Genomic DNA, 24,915 nt, shown 5'->3' with positions numbered 1-24,915 from the left:
AATGGCTGTAAGCACAATATACACCCTCTCGCTCTGGGACTTCATTCTGTCTATTTGTTCCCGGTCAGTAGTTACTGATGACCTGTAGGTCTAGCGCAACGGTTTGTCCTGTGTGTACTTATTGGATAATCAGCACCCTGGCACCCGAGTGCCTCTTACTCAGCCATGCCGCTCGTCTAGTTAAGATTGTAAAAGCGCGTATCCACTACACGAGAAAAAAAACAATTGAACGATTAAGACATCGTTATCGTTCAATCGTTCATTAATCGTGCAGTGAATATGCCGGCAACGACCAGCGATGCGCGCTCCCCGCTGGTCATTGTTGGCCTCCATGTTCAGGCGATGACATATGCCAACCTGCCAATATCGACGGGCTGTGCATGTTCGGGGATGAGGGAGGGTAATGACGTATAGTTCAGTGAGGGCACATTATCCAGTGCACAGGATGGTGAACGAGTAGAATGTTGTAATCGTACAGTCGCTCTACTCTGGTGTAGTGAATATGCACCTTTAGCTCTGTGACAGGTCCCCCGTTCCTCACGTGTCTTAGATCATCTCCCTCCGACTGATGGTCATTCTGTATAGCCCCTAATTCTTGTACATCTTATGCCACCCTTGCAGTGCTGAACTAATACACTCACACTAATATATATATAAATATATATATATATATATATATATATATATATATATATATATATATATACACACACACATATATATACACACACACACACACACACACACTATATATATACATATATACACACACGCACATATACACATACATACATAAATACACAAGACAAAAACACGCATACAAACATTATATACACACACACACACACACACACACAATACAAAACACATACATACATAAATATACAAGACAAAACACACATACATACATTATATATATATATATACACACACACAAACACACACAATACAAAACACATACATAAATATACAAGACAAAACACACATACATACATTATATATACACACACACACACACACACACACAATACAAAACACATACATAAATATACAAGACAAAACACACATACATACATTATATATACACACACACAATACAAAACACATACATACATACATACATAAATATACAAGACAAAACACACATACATACATTATATATACACACACACACACACACAATACAAAACACATACATAAATATACAAGACAAAACACACATACATACATTATATATACACACACACACACACAATACAAAACACATACATACATACATAAATATACAAGACAAAACACACATACATACATTATATATACACACACACACACACACACAATACAAAACACATACATAAATATACAAGACAAAACACACATACATACATTATATATACACACACACACAATACAAAACACATACATACATAAATATACAAGACAAAACACACATACATACATTATATATACACACACACACACACACACATACATACATACATACATACATACATACAAAGACACTATAAAATGTAAAGAAACAGTTACACCAAGAATAAAAAGACTCACCACTGTCCTCTGCTGGTTCGGAAGGTAGACTTTGACAGTACCCCCAGATTTGCCCTCCGGCAACGGGGCTTCGCTCTGTGACCCCCCTCTGGGACCATCGTGTTGACCGGGTACCCGCGTCGTGCCAGGGCTGGGCAGCTCCAGGACGGCCGCCGACAACATAACGGCGCTGCCTTTGCCGAGCTCCTGTGATAAAGACCGCAAGGCACCATTGGCTAGGTTTGCCGGAGGTGTGTGGGATCGCTTCATCGGAACACTGAAAACAAAAAGCAGCACAAATTGCAGGGAGAGACTCATGCAGGTTCTCGGCTTTCCACCCAGAAAAAAAGAAGAAGGACGCCTTCCGTCTGCTTTCCCCCCCGCTCACCCACTGCCCTGCGTTTGCAACCAAGCTGCATATTTCACATAGAAAAGCTTGTTTATGCCATTTGGTGGAACAATACTGCGGCAGATGGGAAAAGAGAAAAAGACTCATAGGACAGGGAAAGTGGGAGGGGGGGAGAAAGAGACTGCAAGCAGCAGAGAGGCTGGAGATTGCATAAATGTCATAGAAATAACAAGAGCAATAAGGCCAAGAGGGACAGACACACAGAAAGCAGCAGCAAGACTGGATATTGCATAGATGTCATAGAAATAACAAGAGCAATAAGGCCAAGAGGGACAGACACACAGAAAGCAGCAGCAAGACTGGATATTGCATAGATGTCATAGAAATAACACGAGCAATAAGGCCAAGAGGGACAGACACACAGAAAGCAGCAGCAAGGCTGGAGATTGCATAGATGTCATAGAAATAACAAGAGCAATAAGGCCAAGAGGGACAGACACACAGAAAGCAGCAGCAAGACTGGAGATTGCATAGATGTCATAGAAATAACAAGAGCAATAAGGCCAAGAGGGACAGACAGACAGAAAGCAGCAGCGAGGCTGGAGATTGCATAGATGTCATAGAAATAACACGAGCAATAAGGCCAAGAGGGACAGACACACAGAAAGCAGCAGCAAGGCTGGAGATTACATAGATGTCATAGAAATAACAAGAGCAATAAGGCCAAGAGGGACAGACACACAGAAAGCAGCAGCAAGACTGGAGATTGCATAGATGTCATAGAAATACCACGAGCAATAAGGCCAAGAGGGACAGACACACAGAAAGCAGCAGCAAGGCTGGAGATTGCATAGATGTCATAGAAATAACAAGAGCAATAAGGCCAAGAGGGACAGACACACAGAAAGCAGCAGCAAGACTGGATATTGCATAGATGTCATAGAAATAACACGAGCAATAAGGCCAAGAGGGACAGACACACAGAAAGCAGCAGGCCTTAACCAACGACTTACAGTGCGGCGCCAAGGGCACGGACTAAGGGCGCTAGGTGTGTGAGGATTGGCAAGCAGCTGTACCATTTATTATATAGCTGCAAGATTGGTCAGCAGGGCACCAGGGGGTCGCATGGAGACAGTCAGAACCTCTTTGGTCAAGATAACATTATGTCGCTATAACCTCCTCATGCATCGGTTGCAAGAAATCCTTAAGTCACCGTGGCCACCGGTATTTGTTCATCAAAGATAACACAACATGTAATAAATTCAGATGTGTCCACATACATCTATCCACCGTGCGCGGGAGCTCCGTGTGACTCGGTAACGCAGAGTGTCTTTTTGTGCGATGTTTTACCTTCAAATGCGTCTTATTCGCACAGTGATGCGAATATTTTGCACAATGATGATTAAAATGATATGCGGCACGCCTATATTCTGTGTGCAACTGCGGCTGCATCTGCATGCGAAACGCTATGTTACAGTTTTACAGCCGCTGACACGAACGTAGTGTTTCGCCTGCAGTCGCAGTTGCACACAGAACATAGGCATGCTGCATATCATTGTACTCAGCATTGTGCTAAATATTCGCATCACTGCGAATAAGACTCATTTGTGGGTAAAAAGTTGCAGGAAAAGACACTCAGCGCTACCGAGTCACGCCACGGCATGGTGCGACTAGTAGGGCTGGTTAGCGCGCAAGGAGGCTAGATGTACACAATGTGGACACATCTGTACATGTGGAGCCAGGAGCTGACTGTAACAGGTTAAATGATGGATAGCGCTCTCACCTGGCTGCACCTGGTCTTCAGACACCGATCCTCAGGCTCCGCGATCTGCACTACCTGCAGAAGAAAGACAGTGAGACAAAGTTATTAATAAGGGGCCGACCTTCTTACTAGTCGACCTTTAGCGTGTCGACCTATTGACTATCTAAGTTCCATTGTCTACCCAAACATTGTCTACTTTTTTACTGTAGACCTAATGACAGGATACCACGCAATGGGGGAAGCTGTTCAGCAGGCTGAATGAAGTCCGACGGTTCACTGGGAACCACGATGCATTCTCATGGATGTTGGATCGGCCTATAAAATCTCTGCCTCCACTGGGTTTTAGGGAAGTGGAATGAAAAACCAATTAAAGGTCAAAGGATTATCAACCATAGAAACAGCGCCCCCAGTGGAGATAAGTGTGCTACAGGATAGTCCGTTCTGTAATCTATTGACCAGTATTAATTCTCATATTTGTGGTCTCTCTCAGGACTAGGTGAGTATCACAGGAATGGGGAAAGCGGATGTCGTACCAATCTATAAAAAGTCAAACAATAAAATTAAAGTCCGCCAAGTCCAACCTCAGAAATGTGTATATTATTTGGAAGGATTCTGAATTGTATTTTAAAATCGATGTTTTTCACAAGCAAGGGAATGACAATCATCTAGCCATTACCAAGGGTCTCATTCAGACCCGGTCGCAAGCGCTGATGCGCTCGCAATCGGCTCGATGGTTAGCCCTGCGCACGCGCAGCGGCCAGACTGCGCGTGCGCAAGCCCCGCAGCAAGAGAGAAACTCTCTCGCTCCGGAGCTCTCTACAAAAGGGGCGGCTGACGTTTTGTAGGCGGGGCGGGGGGGTGGTTTCACGAACGCCTGCCGTTTTGTGGGCGGCCGCACTGACATCATTCATGTCAGTGGGGAGCTTCCTGCTCGATCAGAGCAGGAAGCTCCCTGGGGCTTGCGGTTGCCGAGACCCAACCTTCTCGCAAGCCCCGATGGTGTTTACCATCGCGACCATCAATCTGGTCGGTCGCTAAGCTGTGGGTGGTAACCCACAGCTTAGCTAGCGACCAGGAGGCCGCACTAAAAAAAAAAAAAAAAGGAAGCGGCCGCCCTCATTCAGAGCGAGCGATCGCTTCTTGGGACTGCCTCTAAATGAGGGCCCAAGTCCTAAAGTTTGCTAATTTTAATGTAATGTGATACATAACTCATCATAGATTTCAGTGTCATTATTTAGTCCATATAAAGCCATGTGTGAAAAATTAAGTACACCTTACTACTTTTATATAAATAAAAATGTATTTTGAGTCAGGGGCCGATAAGTGATCTAGAATACAGAGCACCTATCAGCAGAACCTCTGGCAGGTCAGTCTGGAGCACTCAGGTTTGCACTACCAAAACCTGCTGGGGGGGAATTCAAGTCAATACGCTATTGAATAGCGACAGGAGGGACTCCCGCAGCTATTCAATACACCGTGCTGTTTTGGCGCGCTAAGGATTTCTTCTCGCACCCCCCTGGGGATGCGAAGAGAAATCAGACCAAAGTGCCGGGTGCGCGGCTGTTTTTCTACATAGCGCGGCGCTAACAGCCGCACACCCGACACTTTGGTCAGAGAATGCCGGTTACCGCACATTAACACCCTTGTTAAGGCGCGATGACAGCGATAACCGTCATTCGCCGACCACACAGCACACTGAATTGAATAGCTTCGGGAGCTCCGGTCAATTCGCGTTGAATTGAATCGCCCCCATTGAATCCACTGTGAGTTCCTATCTACACCACAGCTTTCACACACGGCTGTTTCTCTACGAAACGATGCCAAACGTGACAACATCGGAGATGGGCAATGTGCGACAGTAGAGAAGAGTCTTCACATTTTAGGACTCAGTGAGGAGTAGATAACTGTCCTGAGACATAAAAGCACAGATGTGAAGTGGGCGATGTTCCGTTATCCGTATACTCCGGAGAACCAGAGCAGACATCAGCGGGAGCTCCTCTGCCTGCAGCGCTAATGCTGTATTACTAAATAAAGTGTTTTCGGTTTCTTTACGTTGTCTGTTTTTCTGTATATATAAATAAAGCATCCCGACACCGCAAAGCCCAAGCGCCCTATGTCCCCGACACAGAAACGCCGGTAAACTAAAGAGCAAATCGATTCCAAGTAACGCAGGCGCAATGATCTGCGACGTACATTTTTCTGTTATTTTTAAGGTTGGGTTTAAATGTCGACATTACCAACAGGTCTATATTTTAACCTGGCAGACATATTGCTCGTCGATTTAACGCTCACGTCGACATCCTGGCTGCTGACATTCTCCATGTCTTTTCATACTGCCGCTCACACAATGGCTGCCTCCTTTCTGCATTAGAGATCATTGAGCCCACGGTTCAGACGTAATCGCATTACACACAGCAGCCGCAGCTGTACGCAAATATGCCAATGCTCCAGGAGGCGCCTTGTGTTAGTAGACGCCTTCTGCGTGCCCGAGTGATTCGTTGCTTCAGGCATTATCACTGGCGATTGTTGACCCGTCCCCATGTGACATCACACGGGGGGGGCGTGGCCTGTAACGGGCCCGTGAATAATGTTATATAGATCAACATGGCCCTCGGCAGAAAAAAGGCTCCCCACCTCTGCCATAGGGTATTGCAGGATATATATCCTGTAACATACACACTATAAGGTATTACAGTATATATAACCTCCAGCACATACACATACCATAGGGGATAGCAGGACATATATCCTGTAACATACACACTATAAGGTATTACAGTATATATAACCTCCAGCACATACACATACCATAGGGGATAGCAGGACATATATCCTGTAACATACACACTATAAGGTATTACAGTATATATAACTTCCAGCACATACACATACCATAGGGGATAGCAGGACATATATCCTGTAACATACACACTATAAAGGTATTACAGCATATATAACCTCCAGCACATACACATACCATAGGAGATAGCAGGACATATATCCTGTAACACACACTATAAGGTATTACAGCATATATAACCTCCAGCACATACACATACCATAGGGGATAGCAGGACATATATCCTGTAACACACACTATAAGGTATTACAGCATATATAACCTCCAGCACATACACATACCATAGGAGATAGCAGGACATATATCCTGTAACATACACACTATAAGGTATTACAGTATATATAACCTCCAGCACATACACATACCATAGGGGATAGCAGGACATATATCCTGTAACATACACACTATAAGGTATTACAGCATATTTAACCTCCAGCACATACACAAAGCATAGGGATAGCAGGACATATACCCTGTAACATACACACTATAAGGTATTACAGCACAGCATACATAACCTCCAGCACATACACATACCATAGGGATAGCAGGACATATATCCTGTAACATACAGGATATATGTCCTGCAATCCCCTATGGTATGTGTATGTGCTGGAGGTTATATATGCTGTAATACCTTATAGTGTGTATGTTACAGGATATATGTCCTGCAATCCCCTATGGTATATGTATTTGCTGGAGGTTATATATGCTGTGCTGTAATACCTTATAGTATGTATGTTACAGGATATATGTCCTGCTATCCCCTATGCTTTGTGTATGTGCTGGAGGTTATATATACTGTAATACCTTATAGTGTGTATGTTACAGGATATATGTCCTGTTACAGGATATATGTCCTGCTAAGGTATGTGCTGGAGGTTATATATACTGTAATACCTTATAGTGTGTATGTTACAGGATATATGTCCTGCTATCCCCTATGGTATGTGCTGGAGGTTATATATATACTGTAATACCTATAGTGTGTGTGTTACAGGATATATGTCCTGCTATCCCCTATGGTATGTGTATGTGCTGGAGGTTATACTGTAATACCTTATAGTATGTATGTTACAGGATATATGTCCTGCTATCCCCTATGGTATATGTGCTGGAGGTTATATATACTGTAATACCTTATAGTGTGTATGTTACAGGAGATATGTCCTGCTATCCCCTATGGTATGTGTATGTGCTGGAGGTTATATATACTGTAATACCTTATAGTGTGTATGTTACAGGATATATGTCCTGCTATCCCCTATGGTATGTGCTGGAGGTTATATATACTGTAATACCTTATAGTGTGTATGTTACAGGATATATGTCCTGCTATCCCTATGGTATGTGTATGTGCTGGAGGTTATATATGCTGTAATACCTTATAGTGTGTATGTTACAGGATATATGTCCTGCTATCCCCTATGGTATGTGTATGTGCTGGAGGTTATATATACTGTAATACCTTATAGTGTGTATGTTACAGGATATATGTCCTGCTATCCCCTATGGTATGTGTATGTGCTGGAGGTTATATATACTGTAATACCTTATAGTGTGTATGTTACATGGTATGTGTATGTGCTGGAGGTTATATATGCTGTAACACACACTATATCCTGTAACACACACTATAAGGAATTACAGCATATATAACCTCCAGCACATACACATACCATAGGGGATAGCAGGACATATATCCTGTAACACACACTATAAGGTATTACAGCATATATAACCTCCAGCACATACATATACCATAGGGGATAGCAGGACATATATCCTGTAACATACACACTATAAGGTATTACAGCATATTTAACCTCCAGCACATACACAAAGCATAGGGATAGCAGGACATATATCCTGTAACATACACACTATAAGGTATTACAGCATATATAACCTCCAGCAAATACATATACCATAGGGGATTGCAGGACATATATCCTGTAACATACACACTATAAGGTATTACAGCATATATAACCTCCAGCACATACACAAAGCATAGGGATAGCAGGACATATATCCTGTAACATACACACTATAAGGTATTACAGTATATATAACCTCCAGCACATACACATACCATAGGGGATAGCAGGACATATATCCTGTAACATACACACTATAAGGTATTACAGTATATATAACCTCCAGCACATACACATACCATAGGGGATAGCAGGACATATATCCTGTAACATACACACTATAAGGTATTACAGCATATATAACCTCCAGCACATACACATACCATAGGGGATTGCAGGACATATATCCTGTAACATACACACTATAAGGTATTACAGCATATATAACCTCTAGCACATACACATACCATAGGGGATAGCAGGACATATATTCTGTAACATAAACACTATAAGGTATTACAGTATATATAACCTCTAGCACATACACATACCATAGGGGATAGCAGGACATATATCCTGTAACATACACACTATAAGGTATTACAGTATATATAACCTCCAGCACATACACATACCATAGGGGATTGCAGGACATATATCCTGTAACATACACACTATAAGGTATTACAGCATATATAACCTCCAGCACATACACATACCATAGGGGATAGCAGGACATATATCCTGTAACATACATACTATAAGGTATTACAGCATATATAACCTCCAGCACATACACATACCATAGGGGATAGCAGGACATATATCCTGTAACATACACACTATAAGGTATTACAGCATATATATAACCTCCAGCACATACACATTGTGCAAGATATCTATGGAATTAGCATGTATGTATATATAAGTATGGAATAAATACATACACACTACAGCAAACAGTTGACAGCATAAATATATAATATAGCAAACAGTACGGTGTGTATACACCCTATAGCACACACACAATACAGTGAATATATATATATATATATATATATATATATATACACACACACACACACCCCCTATAGCACACAGTGTATATATGCCCTATAGAACAGTGTATAGTATTTATACCCTATAGCACACACAGTAGTGAATATATATGCCCTGTAGAACACAGTATAGTGTATATATACCCTATAGGACACACAATACAGTGCATGTATCCCCTATAGCACACACAATACAGTGTATGTATCCCCTATAGCACACACAATACAGTGTATGTATCCCCTATAGCACACACAATACAGTGTATGTATCCCCTATAGCACACACAATACAGTGTATGTATCCCCTATAGCACACACAATACAGTGTATTTGTCCCTATACTACAATGTATATCTATACCCCATAGCACACAAAGTACAGTGTATATATGCCCTATAGCACACACCATACAGAATATGTACTCTATAGCACACACAACACAGTGTATATATACAATTTTTATCGCAGACAGTACATACATACTCTATAGCACTCGGTATAGCATATATACTTTATACGTTATTGTACACGGTGCAGTGTATCATACAGTATATAACCTATAGCGCACGGAAGTATGTATTAATGCTAAAGCAGACAGCACATCATATATACACTGTAGTAGACACAGTACAGTGTGTAAATATCCTATAGTATATAGTACAGTGTATATTCACCCTATAGCAGACAGTACAATGTATATATACACCCTAGAGAAGGCACACTAAAGTGTACATAAATACACTATAGCACACAGTTGTGTATAAACCATATGGCACGCACAGTACAGTGTATATAGTCCCTATAGCGCACACCGCAGTGTATATAGACCCTATAGCGCACACAGTACAGTGTATATAGTCCCTATAGCGCACACAGCAGTGTATATAGACCCTATAGCGCACACAGTAGTGTATATAGACCCTATAGTGCACACAGTACAGTGTATATAGACCCTATAGCGCACACAGTACAGTGTGTATAGACCCTATAGTGCACACAGTACAGTGTATATAGACCCTATAGTGCACACAGTACAGTGTATATAGACCCTATAGCGCACACAGTACAGTGTATATAGACCCTATAGTGCACACAGTACAGTGTATATATACCCTATAGCATGCACAGCACATAATACATACCCTATAGCACACACACAGTACAGTGTATATATACCCTATAGCACGCACAGAATATAGGGAATATATACCCTATAGCACAGGTTCTCAAACTCGGTCCTCAGGACCCCAAACAGTGCATGTTTTCCAGGTCTCCTCACTAAATCAAGTGAAATAATTAGCTCCACCTGTGGACCTTTTAAAATGTGTCAGTGAGAAATGATTACACCTGTGCACCTGCAAAACATGACCTCTGTGGGGTCCTGAGGACCGAGTTTGAGAACCACTGCCCTATAGCACACACAGCACATAATATATACCCTATAGCACACACAGCACATAATATATACCCTATAGCACACACAGCACATAATATATACCCTATAGCACACACAGGGCGGAAGTCGATTGTTTTCGCGGGCCGCATCTCCCGTCTAAAGTGACAGGAGATCGCGGGCCGCTATGCAATTGTTCCAGATTTTCGCGCTGATCGCGCCCAAGATGGTCGGGTTTAGCCGCGTAAAGAGCTAAACCCGACCAAAGTGCTGGGCGCGATCGCGAAAAGTGATGTTTGGCTGCCCAAACATGTCACTTTTCGCACATTTCAGCTCTCATCCCCCAGGGGCTGCGAGCTGAAATGTAGCGCTGGCAGCCGATCGTGCCCGACAGGAGCAAGAACTGAATAGCTCCGTTGGGCGTGATCGGGGCAGGAATCAATTGAATTCCTCCCACAGTACAGTGTATGTACAGTAGACACTATAGCACACTCAGTAGTGTATAAACCCTATGGCAGACAGTGCAGTGTATATAACCTATATCACACACACAGTACAGAGTATATATACACCCTATAGCACACACTGTAGTGTATAACCACACACAGCACAGAATATATACCCTATAACAGACACTGTACAGTATACATACCCTATAACACACAGCACAGAATACCCTATAGCACACACCGTACAGTGTATATATACACCCTATAGCACACACAGCACAGAATATTTACCCTATAGCATACTGTAGTGTATAAGCCCTATAGCACACACACTGCAATACAGTGTATACATACACCCTATAGCACACACACTGCAATACAGTGTATACATACACCCTATAGCACACACACTGCAATACAGTGTATACATACACCCTATAGCACACACACTGCAATACAGTGTATACATACACCCTATAGCACACACACTGCAATACAGTGTATACATACACCCTATAGCACACACACTGCAATACAGTGTATACATACACCCTATAGCACACACACTGCAATACAGTGTATACATACACCCTATAGCACACACACTGCAATACAGTGTATACATACACCCTATAGCACACACACTGCAATACAGTGTATACATACACCCTATAGCACACACACTGCAATACAGTGTATACATACACCCTATAGCACACACACTGCAATACAGTGTATACATACACCCTATAGCACGCACACTGCAATACAGTGTATACATACACCCTATAGCACGCACACTGCAATACAGTGTATACATACACCCTATAGCACGCACACACGCAATACAGTGTATACATACACCCTATAGCACGCACACACGCAATACAGTGTATACATACACCCTATAGCACGCACACACGCAGTACAGTGTATACATACACCCTATAGCACGCACACACGCAGTACAGTGTATACATACCCTATAGCACGCACACACGCAGTACAGTGTATACATACCCTATAGCACGCACACACGCAGTACAGTGTATACATACCCTATAGCACGCACACACGCAGTACAGTGTATACATACCCTATAGCACGCACACACGCAGTACAGTGTATACATACCCTATAGCACGCACACACGCAGTACAGTGTATACATACCCTATAGCACGCACACACGCAGTACAGTGTATACATACCCTATAGCACGCACACACGCAGTACAGTGTATACATACCCTATAGCACGCACACACACAGTACAGTGTATACATACCCTATAGCACGCACACACACAGTACAGTGTATACATACCCTATAGCACGCACACACACAGTACAGTGTATACATACCCTATAGCACACACACACAGTACAGTGTATACATACCCTATAGCACACACACACACAGTACAGTGTATACATACCCTATAGCACACACACACAGTACAGTGTATACATACCCTATAGCACACACACACAGTACAGTGTATACATACCCTATAGCACACACACACAGTACAGTGTATACATACCCTATAGCACACACACACAGTACAGTGTATACATACCCTATAGCACACACACACAGTACAGTGTATACATACCCTATAGCACACACACACAGTACAGTGTATACATACCCTATAGCACACACACACAGTACAGTGTATACATACCCTATAGCACACACACACAGTACAGTGTATACATACCCTATAGCACACACACACAGTACAGTGTATACATACCCTATAGCACACACACACAGTACAGTGTATACATACCCTATAGCACACACACACAGTACAGTGTATACATACCCTATAGCACACACACACAGTACAGTGTATACATACCCTATAGCACACACACACAGTACAGTGTATACATACCCTATAGCACACACACACAGTACAGTGTATACATACCCTATAGCACACACACACAGTACAGTGTATACATACCCTATAGCACACACACACAGTACAGTGTATACATACCCTATAGCACACACACACACAGTACAGTGTATACATACCCTATAGCACACACACACAGTACAGTGTATACATACCCTATAGCACACACACACAGTACAGTGTATACATACCCTATAGCACACACACACAGTACAGTGTATACATACCCTATAGCACACACACACAGTACAGTGTATACATACCCTATAGCACACACACACAGTACAGTGTATACATACCCTATAGCACACACACACAGTACAGTGTATACATACCCTATAGCACACACACACAGTACAGTGTATACATACCCTATAGCACACACACACAGTACATTGTATACATACCCTATAGCACACACAGTACAGTGTATACATACCCTATAGCACACACACAGTACAGTGTATATATACCCTATAGCACACACACAGTACAGTGTATATATACCCTATAGCACACACACAGTACAGTGTATACATACCCAAGTATACGGATGTGTAGTGCTCACTCTAGTACAGTGTATACATACACACAGTACATACCCTAGTATACGGATGTGTAGTGCTCACTCTAGTACAGTGTATACATACACACAGTACATACCCTATAGCACACACACACAGTACAGTGTATACATACCCTATAGCACACACACACAGTACAGTGTATACATACCCTATAGCACACACACACAGTACAGTGTATACATACCCTATAGCACACACACACAGTACAGTGTATACATACCCTATAGCAGTACAGTGTATACATACCCTATAGCACACACACACAGTACAGTGTATACATACCCTATAGCACACACACACAGTACAGTGTATACATACCCTATAGCACACACACACAGTACAGTGTATACATACCCTATAGCACACACACACAGTACATTGTATACATACCCTATAGCACACACAGTACAGTGTATACATACCCTATAGCACACACACAGTACAGTGTATATATACCCTATAGCACACACACAGTACAGTGTATATATACCCTATAGCACACACACAGTACAGTGTATATATACCCTATAGCACACACACAGTACAGTGTATACATACCCAAGTATACGGATGTGTAGTGCTCACTCTAGTACAGTGTATACATACACACAGTACATACCCAAGTATACGGATGTGTAGTGCTCACTCTAGTACAGTGTATACATACACACAGTACATACCCTATAGCACACACACACAGTACAGTGTATACATACCCTATAGCACACACACACAGTACAGTGTATACATACCCTATAGCACACACACACAGTACAGTGTATACATACCCTATAGCACACACACACAGTACAGTGTATACATACCCTATAGCACACACACACAGTACAGTGTATACATACCCTATAGCACACACACACAGTACAGTGTATACATACCCTATAGCACACACACACAGTACAGTGTATACATACCCTATAGCACACACACACACAGTACAGTGTATACATACCCTATAGCACACACACACACAGTACAGTGTATACATACCCTATAGCACACACACACAGTACAGTGTATACATACCCTATAGCACACACACACAGTACAGTGTATACATACCCTATAGCACACACACACAGTACAGTGTATACATACCCTATAGCACACACACACAGTACAGTGTATACATACCCTATAGCACACACACACAGTACATTGTATACATACCCTATAGCACACACAGTACAGTGTATACATACCCTATAGCACACACACAGTACAGTGTATATATACCCTATAGCACACACACAGTACAGTGTATATATACCCTATAGCACACACACAGTACAGTGTATATATACCCTATAGCACACACACAGTACAGTGTATACATACCCAAGTATACGGATGTGTAGTGCTCACTCTAGGTCCGGCGGAAGGCAGGGCGCCGTACCTAGAGCTAGGCACTTATGCGCGCGCCAAAAAGGGGGCGTTTCTTTATGGCATGTGCCCTTTCCGTCATTCTTGGGGGCGTGCCCAACACTTACGGACATGCCGGGGTGTCCCCAAGCGTCGCGGTCACTGTGAATGGATGCTGGGTGCATGTGCCCGGGTTCCATTCACCGGCGGTGACCGCTGCTCTGCTGTTTTCCCTGCGGCCCGCGGGTACAGGACATAACCCGCAGGCTGTTTCAGCGGGGTGCCGCGCTGGAGGGCAGGATGCTTTCTGCCCTTCAGAAATGGGGCAGGGCGCGACGCCCTGCTGAAACAGCCTAGCGGGAACGCCAGATGTGTGAAAGAGGAAGTGGGCGTCCTTATGGCAAGCTGTGATCGCAATGCGACTGCAAACATTTACATTTTACCGCTAATAATAGCAACTGCGCAGCGTGCACTCTAGCAGAATAGCGATCCTTGCTGAATCAGGCCCACAGTACAGTGTATACAAGGGTGTAGTAGGTAATACCGCCGGCCACAAAGCTGTGGGAGACCTCCTGCAGCTGGTGCGAGCGGGCAGGAGGCCGTCGCGATAATCACGACCATCCGGCTTGCGAGGAGACCCTGTGGTATCGTCTCGGCTACCACAAGGCCGAGTGGACTTCCTGCTCTAACAGAGCAGGAAGTCCACTACCGGCATCACTAGTGATGTCAGTAGGGCCGCCCACAAACGCCAGGTGTTCCTAAGGGAACGCCTCCATATGTGTTGCCACCACCCCTCCCCGCCTACAAAACGGGGCGAGCTGTCACTCACCATCGACAGCCGCCCCGTCTTGTAGCGAGCCCGGAGCGACTGAGCTGCAGTCGCTGGACAGGGCTCGCGTGCGCAGTGGGGGACCATCGAGCCGCATGTGAGCGGCTCTGAATCAGGCCCACTGTGTATAAACTCTATAGCACACACAGTACAGCATATAATATATACCCTAGAGCACACACAATACAGTGTATATATATACCCTATAGCACACACACAGTACAGTGTATATATACCCTATAGCACACACAATACAGTGTGTATATATATATATATATATATATATATATATACACACCCTATAGCACATACAATACAGTGTATATATATACCCTATAGCACACACAGTACAGTGTATATATACCCTATAGCACGCACAGCATATAATATATACCCTATAGCACACACAATACAGTGTATTATATATATATATATATATATATTACACACACACACCCTATAGCACACACAATACAGTATATATATATATATATATACACACCCTATAGCACCCACCACACAGTGTATACATACCCTATAGCACCCAGCCACCACACACTGTATATATACCCCTATAGCAGCCACCAGTGTATACATACCCTATAGCACCCACCCACCACACAGTGTATACATACCCTATAGCACCCACCCACCAGTGTATACATACCCTATAGCACCCACCACACAGTGTATACATACCCTATAGCACCCACCACACAGTGTATACATACCCTACAGCACCCACCCACCACACAGTGTATACATACCTAGTGTTCCCTCTAGCTCCGGCGGGAGGCAGGGCGCCGGAGCTAGAGAGGGCATGCGCCCGGAGTCTATTCTCCGGCGGTGACCGGGTCACCGCATGTTTCTCCACCCGCGGGACACTGCGTCCCGCGGGTGAGAACGGCTCCCGCAGGCTGTGAGGGCAGGGCGCTTTTTGCCCTCCTCCTGGAGGGCAGGGTGCTTTTTGCCCTCCAGAAGGAGGGCAGGGCGCCGCGCCCCGCTAAAACAGCCTAGCGGGAACGCTACATACCCTAAAGCACCCACCCACCACACAGTGTATACATACCCTATAGCACCCACCCACCACACAGTGTATACATACCCTATAGCACCCACCCACCACACAGTGTATACATACCCTATAGCACCCACCCACCACACAGTGTATACATACCCAATAGCACCCACCCACCACACAGTGTATACATACCCTATAGCACCCACCCACCACACAATGTATACATAGCCTATAGCACACACAGAGGGCCTGATTCAGACTTGGTCGCTCTGAGCGTACGCTCGCATGATGCGTATGCAAATATTTGAAAGTGACGCGGCGGGGAGCAATCGCTTGCCAAGGCATAAGCACGCCCATCTTACCTGTACGAGCGTTCGCTTTGTGTGTGCAGACTCCCCTTAGCGAATGCAGAGACGCCCACTGCCCCACGTCATCTCCTGGAAGTTTGTGTAAACATTGGTACATCGACCACTATCGGATGTGAACGCAGTGCTTGTGGTAGTTTTTTTCTACCGCAAGCATTGCGAGGAAAACAGAGTGAAAAAATGGCTGGTGACGTGTACTATGACGCTGCCTGTTAATTATGCACGCCTCTAAAACGGCGTTGAAACACTCGGGCACGCCTGCGTTCGCACCTCCACTCCCCCGTTTTTACTGGACTGCCCCTGTCACCACCCACAAATGGCCTCTCCTGTCACTCACTCTGCTGGGCTGGCTTTGCTGTACGAGCGAGGGATCTGTGAACGCACTATGTAGTTTGCGCATTGCGATGCATACGCAGATTAGCAACCATCGGCAAAAGCGAGCGCACTGCGGATAGCGTCCGGGTCTGAATCAGGCCAAGTGTATACATACCCTATAGCACCCCTCCGCACAGTGCATACATACCCTATAGCACCCCCCGCAGTGCATACATACCCTATAGTACCCCCCACAGTGTATACATACCCTATAGCACACACCTCCGCGCAGTGCATACATACAGTATAGCACCCCCGCAGTCTATACCTACCCTATAGCGCACACACCCCCACACAGTGTATTCATACCCTACAGAACACACAAACCGCACACTGTAATAATAATAATTTTATTTATATAGTGCTTTTTTCCTAAAGGACTCAAAGTGCTTTACATTTACAGTACAAAATACAAAACAAGCTTAAACAAGTGAAATGCTTGAGTGAATAGGTGAGTCTTGAGTCTATTTTTGAAGGATTCTAGAGTGGAGGCCTCTCGAACTGTGCGGGGAAGTGAGTTCCGTAAGGTTGGAGCCACATACCCTATAGCGCACACACCCTGCACAGTGTATACATACCCTATAGCGCACACACCCCGCACACTGTATACATACCCTATTATTATCATCATCATTTATATGGCACCACAAGTGTTCCGCAGCGCATTACAAAGTACATAGACAAATAAGTAACCATTGACTTACAATACAATACAGGACATGGCTAAACATTGCTATATTAGCGACCTTTACGCCCACATAAGCAGCCAGGTGTTAGTTGCCCTAGTGGGGAGTAAGAGATAAATGAAATTACAGTAGCCTATAGTATACACACCCCACACAGTGTATACATACCCTATGGCAGACACAGTACAGTATACATACCCTATACCACACACAGTACAGTATATATACAATATGGCAAACACCATACATACCCCATGGCAGACAGCGCAGAATATATACACTACAGCACACACACAGTACAGTGTCAGTACAGTGTATATATACCCTGTACCACATAATATATACCCTACAGCACTGAATATATGCCCTACAGCACACACAGTACAGTATACATACCCTATAGCACACACAGTACAGCATACATACCCTGTAGCACACACAGTACAGCATACATACCCTGTAGCACACACAGTACAGCATACATACCCGAGAGCACACACAGTACAGTGTATACATACAATATAGCACACACAGCACAGTATACATACCTTATAGCACACACACAGTACAGTATACATACACTACAGCACACACAGTACACATACCCTGTAGCACACACAGCACAGAATATATTGTCTATAGCACACACAGTACAGTATACATACCCTATAGCACACACAGCACAGAATATATGCCCTATAGCACACACAGCACAGTATACATACCCTGTTGCGCACACAGCACAGTATACATACCCTGTGGCACACACAGCACAGTATACATACCCTGTGGCACACACAGCACAGTATACATACCCTATGGCACACACAGTACAGTATACATACACCCTATAGCACACACAGTACAGTATACATACCCTATAGCACACACAGCACAGTATACATACCCTATAGCACACACAGCACAGTATACATACACCCTATAGCACACACAGTACAGTATACATACACCCTATAGCACACACAGTACAGTATACATACACCCTATAGCACACACAGTACAGTATACATACACCCTATAGCACACACAGTACAGCATACATACCCGAGAGCACACACAGTACAGTGTATACATACAATATAGCACACACAGCACAGTATACATACCTTATAGCACACACACAGTACAGTATACATACACTACAGCACACACAGTACACATACCCTGTAGCACACACAGCACAGAATATATTGTCTATAGCACACACAGTACAGTATACATACCCTATAGCACACACAGTACAGTATACATACACCCTATAGCACACACAGTACAGTATACATACCCTATAGCACACACAGCACAGTATACATACCCTATAGCACACACAGTACAGTATACATACCCTATAGCACACACAGTACAGTATACATACACCCTATAGCACACACAGTACAGTATACATACACCCTATAGCACACACAGCACAGTATACATACCCTATAGCACACACAGCACAGTATACATACCCTATAGCACACACAGTACAGTATACATACCCTGTAGCACACACAGTACAGTATACATACCCTGTAGCACACACAGCACAGTATACATACACCCTATAGCACACACAGTACAGTATACATACACCCTATAGCACACACAGCACAGTATACATACACCCTATAGCACACACAGCACAGTATACATACCCTATAGCACACACAGTACAGTATACATACACCCTATAGCACACACAGCACAGTATACATACCCTGTAGCACACACAGCACAGTATACATACCCTATAGCACACACAGCACAGTATACATACCCTATAGCACACACAGCACAGTATACATACCCTATAGCACACACAGCACAGTATACATACCCTATAGCACACACAGCACAGTATACATACCCTATAGCACACACAGCACAGTATACATACCCTGTAGCACACACAGTACAGTATACATACACCCTATAGCACACACAGCACAGTATACATACCCTATAGCACACACAGCACAGTATACATACCCTATAGCACACACAGCACAGTATACATACACCCTATAGCACACACAGTACGGTATACATACCCTATAGCACACACAGCACAGTATACATACCCTGTAGCACACACAGTACAGTATACATACACCCTATAGCACACACAGCACAGTATACATACCCTATAGCACACACAGTACAGAATATATGCCCTATAGCACACACAGCACAGTATACATACCCTATAGCACACACAGTACAGAATATATGCCCTATAGCACACACAGCACAGTATACATACCCTATAGCACACACAGTACAGTATACATACCCTATAGCACACACAGCACAGTATACATACCCTATAGCACACACAGCACAGTATACATACCCTATAGCACACACAGTACAGTATACATACCCTATAGCACACACAGTACAGTATACATACCCTATAGCACACAGCACAGTATACATACCCTGTAGCACACACAGTACAGTATACATACCCTGTAGCACACACAGTACAGTATACATACACCCTATAGCACACACAGCACAGTATACATACCCTATAGCACACACAGCACAGTATACATACACCCTATAGCACACACAGCACAGTATACATACACCCTATAGCACACACAGTACAGTATACATACCCTATAGCACACACAGCACAGTATACATACCCTGTAGCACACACAGTACAGTATACATACACCCTATAGCACACACAGCACAGTATACATACCCTATAGCACACACAGTACAGAATATATGCCCTATAGCACACACAGCACAGTATACATACCCTATAGCACACACAGTACAGAATATATGCCCTATAGCACACACAGCACAGTATACATACCCTATAGCACACACAGTACAGTATACATACCCTGTAGCACACACAGCACAGTATACATACCCTATAGCACACACAGCACAGTATACATACCCTATAGCACACACAGTACAGTATACATACCCTGTAGCACACACAGCACAGTATACATACCCTATAGCACACACAGTACAGTATACATACCCTATAGCACACACAGTACAGTATACATACCCTATAGCACACAGCACAGTATACATACCCTGTAGCACACACAGCACAGTATACATACCCTGTGGCACACACAGCACAGTATACATACCCTATAGCACACACAGTACAGTATACATACCCTGTAGCACACACAGCACAGTATACATACCCTATAGCACACACAGTACAGTATACATACCCTATAGCACACACAGTACAGTATACATACCCTATAGCACACAGCACAGTATACATACCCTGTAGCACACACAGCACAGTATACATACCCTGTGGCACACACAGCACAGTATACATACCCTGTGGCACACACAGTACAGAATACATGCCCTATAGCACACACAGCACAGTACACATACCCTATAGCACAGAGCACAGTATACATACCCTGTAGCACACACAGCACAGTATACATACCCTGTAGCACACACAGCACAGTATACATACCCTGTGGCACACACAGCACAGTATACATACCCTGTGGCACACACAGTACAGAATACATGCCCTATAGCACACACAGCACAGTATACATACCCTGTAGCACACACAGCACAGTATACATACCCTGTAGCACACACAGTACAGAATACATACCCTATAGCACACACAGCACAGTATACATACCCTGTAGCACACACAGCACAGTATACATACCCTATAGCACACAGCACAGTATACATACCCTGTAGCACACACAGCACAGTATACATACCCTGTAGCACACACAGCACAGTATACATACCCTGTGGCACACACAGCACAGTATACATACCCTGTAGCACACACAGTACAGAATACATACCCTATAGCACACACAGCACAGTATACATACCCTGTAGCACACACAGCACAGTATACATACCCTGTAGCACACACAGTACAGAATATATGCCCTATAGCACACACAGCACAGCAGAGGGCATGTACAGTATCAGGGACAGCCCGCTCCCGGCATGCTCAGCTCCCCAACAGCGCAGGGCGGGATGACGTCATGGCGGGCCCGGTCTCACTCACCTGGTACTCGGAGCCGCCGCCATGTCACACGGAGAGCGTCCCGGTCCCGCCCCCTCACTCGCCCATTGCTCCGGGACAGGCGCCCTCGGCCGGCTATTGGTCGGGGGAGACGTTACTCATCACGCCCAGGGCCCCGCCCACCGCAAGATGCAGGGAGAGGGCGGCAGTGACGTCACGCGGAGGAGGGGTTAGACGGCAAATGACGTCATACGGAGACCTGAAGAAGCAGGAATGTTCCTGTTTAGCGTCTACAGTGTGTGCATACTGTGTATACATTGTATATAGTGTGCATACTGTGTATACATTGTATATAGTGTGCATACTGTGTGTATATTGTATATAGTGTGCATACTGTGTATACATTGTATATAGTGTGCATACTGTGTGTATATTGTATATAGTGTGCATACTGTGTATACATTGTATATAGTGTGCATACTGTGTATACATTGTATATAGTGTGCATACTGTGTATACATTGTATATAGTGTGCATACTGTGTATACATTGTATATAGTGTGCATACTGTGTATACATTGTATATAGTGCGCATACTGTGTGTATATTGTATATAGTGTGCATACTGTGTGTATATTGTATACAGTGCATACTGTGTGTATATTGTATATAGTGTGCATACTGTGTGTATATTGTATACAGTGCGCATACTGTGTGTATATTGTATACAGTGCGCATACTGTGTGTATATTGTATATAGTGTGCATACTGTGTGTATATTGTATACAGTGCATACTGTGTGTATATTGTATAAAGTGCGCATACTGTGTGTATATTGTATACAGTGCGCATACTGTGTGTATATTGTATACAGTGCGCATACTGTGTGTATATTGTATATAGTGCGCATACTGTGTGTATATTGTATACAGTGCGCATACTGTGTGTATATTGTATATAGTGCGCATACTGTGTATATTGTATACAGTGCATACTGTGTGTATATTGTATACAGTGCGCATACTGTGTGTATATTGTATATAGTGCGCATACTGTGTGTATATTGTATACAGTGTGCATACTGTGTGTATATTGTATACAGTGCGCATACTGTGTGTATATTGTGTACAGTGCGCATACTATGTATATTGTGTACAGTGCGCATACTGTGTATACATTGTATACAGTGCGCATACTGTGTGTATATTGTATACAGTGCGCATACTGTGTTTTTATTGTATACAGGGCCTGATTCAGAGCCGCTCGTAAGCGGCCGCTCGTTCACTCCGAGCGATGTTCACACATCTGCGCATGCGTATGGGTCGTAATGCGCATGCACCAACCAGCCAGTGCGGTCGGAAATCGTTTGTTCGCTATATAGCGAGTGCCTGCTAATTTGAGTGACAGAATGAGGCGTTTGTGGGTGGTAACAGGGGAAGGTGCTTGAAAACGGGGAGTGGAGATCCGAACGCAGGCGTGCCAAACGGGCGTTTTAAGGGTGTGCATAATTAACAAACCAGCGTCATCGGCCACGTCACTTGGTTGTCTCTTAGCCTGAACTGTTCGCATGATTGCGGTAGGAAAATCCAACCATAAGAATAGCGAGCCGTTCATACGCCTTTCAATGTACTCGATTAATCTAATAAATAGCAGAGATGACGTAGGATGCGAACGGCCAGGGGGTGTCTTTACAAAATAGCGAGCGCATATTTCGTTCGCTCGCTCAGACATAGAGGCGTCAACAGACCGCAAAGAGCGAGCGCTCTATTAAAATATCCGTCCCCTTTTTCTGAACGAGCGAGCACAAATGGCGTCCGGCTCTGAATCAGGCCCACACTGCGCATACTGTGTGGATATTGTATACAGGGCCTGATTCAGACCCGCTCGCAAGCGGGTCGATGGTGGCCCAGTGCGCACGCGCAGCGCGTGCGTAACCCACAGCTATGCAAGAGGCCGCAACTAAAAAAAACCTGCGCCCGCCTTGATTCAGAGCGAGCGCTCGCTTTTTGTGAGCGCCTCTGAATCAGGCCCACAGTGCGCATACTGTGTATATTGTATACAGTGCGCACACTGAGTGTATATTGTATACAGTGCGCATACTGTGTATATTGTATACAGTGCGCACACTGAGTGTATATTGTATACAGTGTGCATACTGCGTTTATATTGTCTGTAGTGCGCGTGCTTTGTATATATTGTCTGTAGTGCGCGTGCTGTGTATATATTGTATATAGGGGGTCATTCAGACCCGCTCGCGAGGGAAGTTCGCTCGCAAGCGGGTCGATGTTTGGCGAGTGCGCATGCGCGAGACCCGGCGAGCGACGAGAAATACGTCGCTCGGGGTCTCGCACCAAAGGGGCGTGTTGTCGATGGTGACTGACAGCACGCCCCCTTTGGTGG

The 24,915-nt window shown here is 44.1% G+C and overlaps 1 protein-coding gene across 4 annotated transcripts in view; it reads right to left on the bottom strand.

Moving 5' to 3' along the window:
- ARAF (A-Raf proto-oncogene, serine/threonine kinase) overlaps positions 1-22,658 on the bottom strand; it is a 32,728-nt gene extending 10,070 nt beyond the window's left edge. Inside the window, exons 1-3 of one of the 4 annotated variants that reach the window (XM_088469894.1) lie at positions 22,558-22,658; positions 3,681-3,734; positions 1,570-1,825 (exon numbers count right to left, since the gene is read on the bottom strand). In XM_088469894.1, coding sequence (XP_088326020.1) covers positions 1,570-1,818 — 249 coding nt within the window. In that variant the 5' untranslated portion in view covers positions 1,819-1,825; positions 3,681-3,734; positions 22,558-22,658. The other 3 variants (XM_088469904.1, XM_088469913.1, XM_088469922.1) reach the window with 3 other exon arrangements.
- Between the last annotated feature and the right edge of the window lie 2,257 nt (positions 22,659-24,915).

Source organism: Taudactylus pleione, unplaced genomic scaffold (assembly GCF_031769625.1).
Source record: "Taudactylus pleione unplaced genomic scaffold, aTauple2 ptg000013l, whole genome shotgun sequence".
Classification (NCBI taxonomy): Eukaryota; Metazoa; Chordata; class Amphibia; order Anura; family Myobatrachidae; genus Taudactylus; species Taudactylus pleione.
The sequence above is the reverse complement of the archived record's forward strand: the minus strand, read 5'-3'. Positions and strand labels throughout refer to the sequence as shown.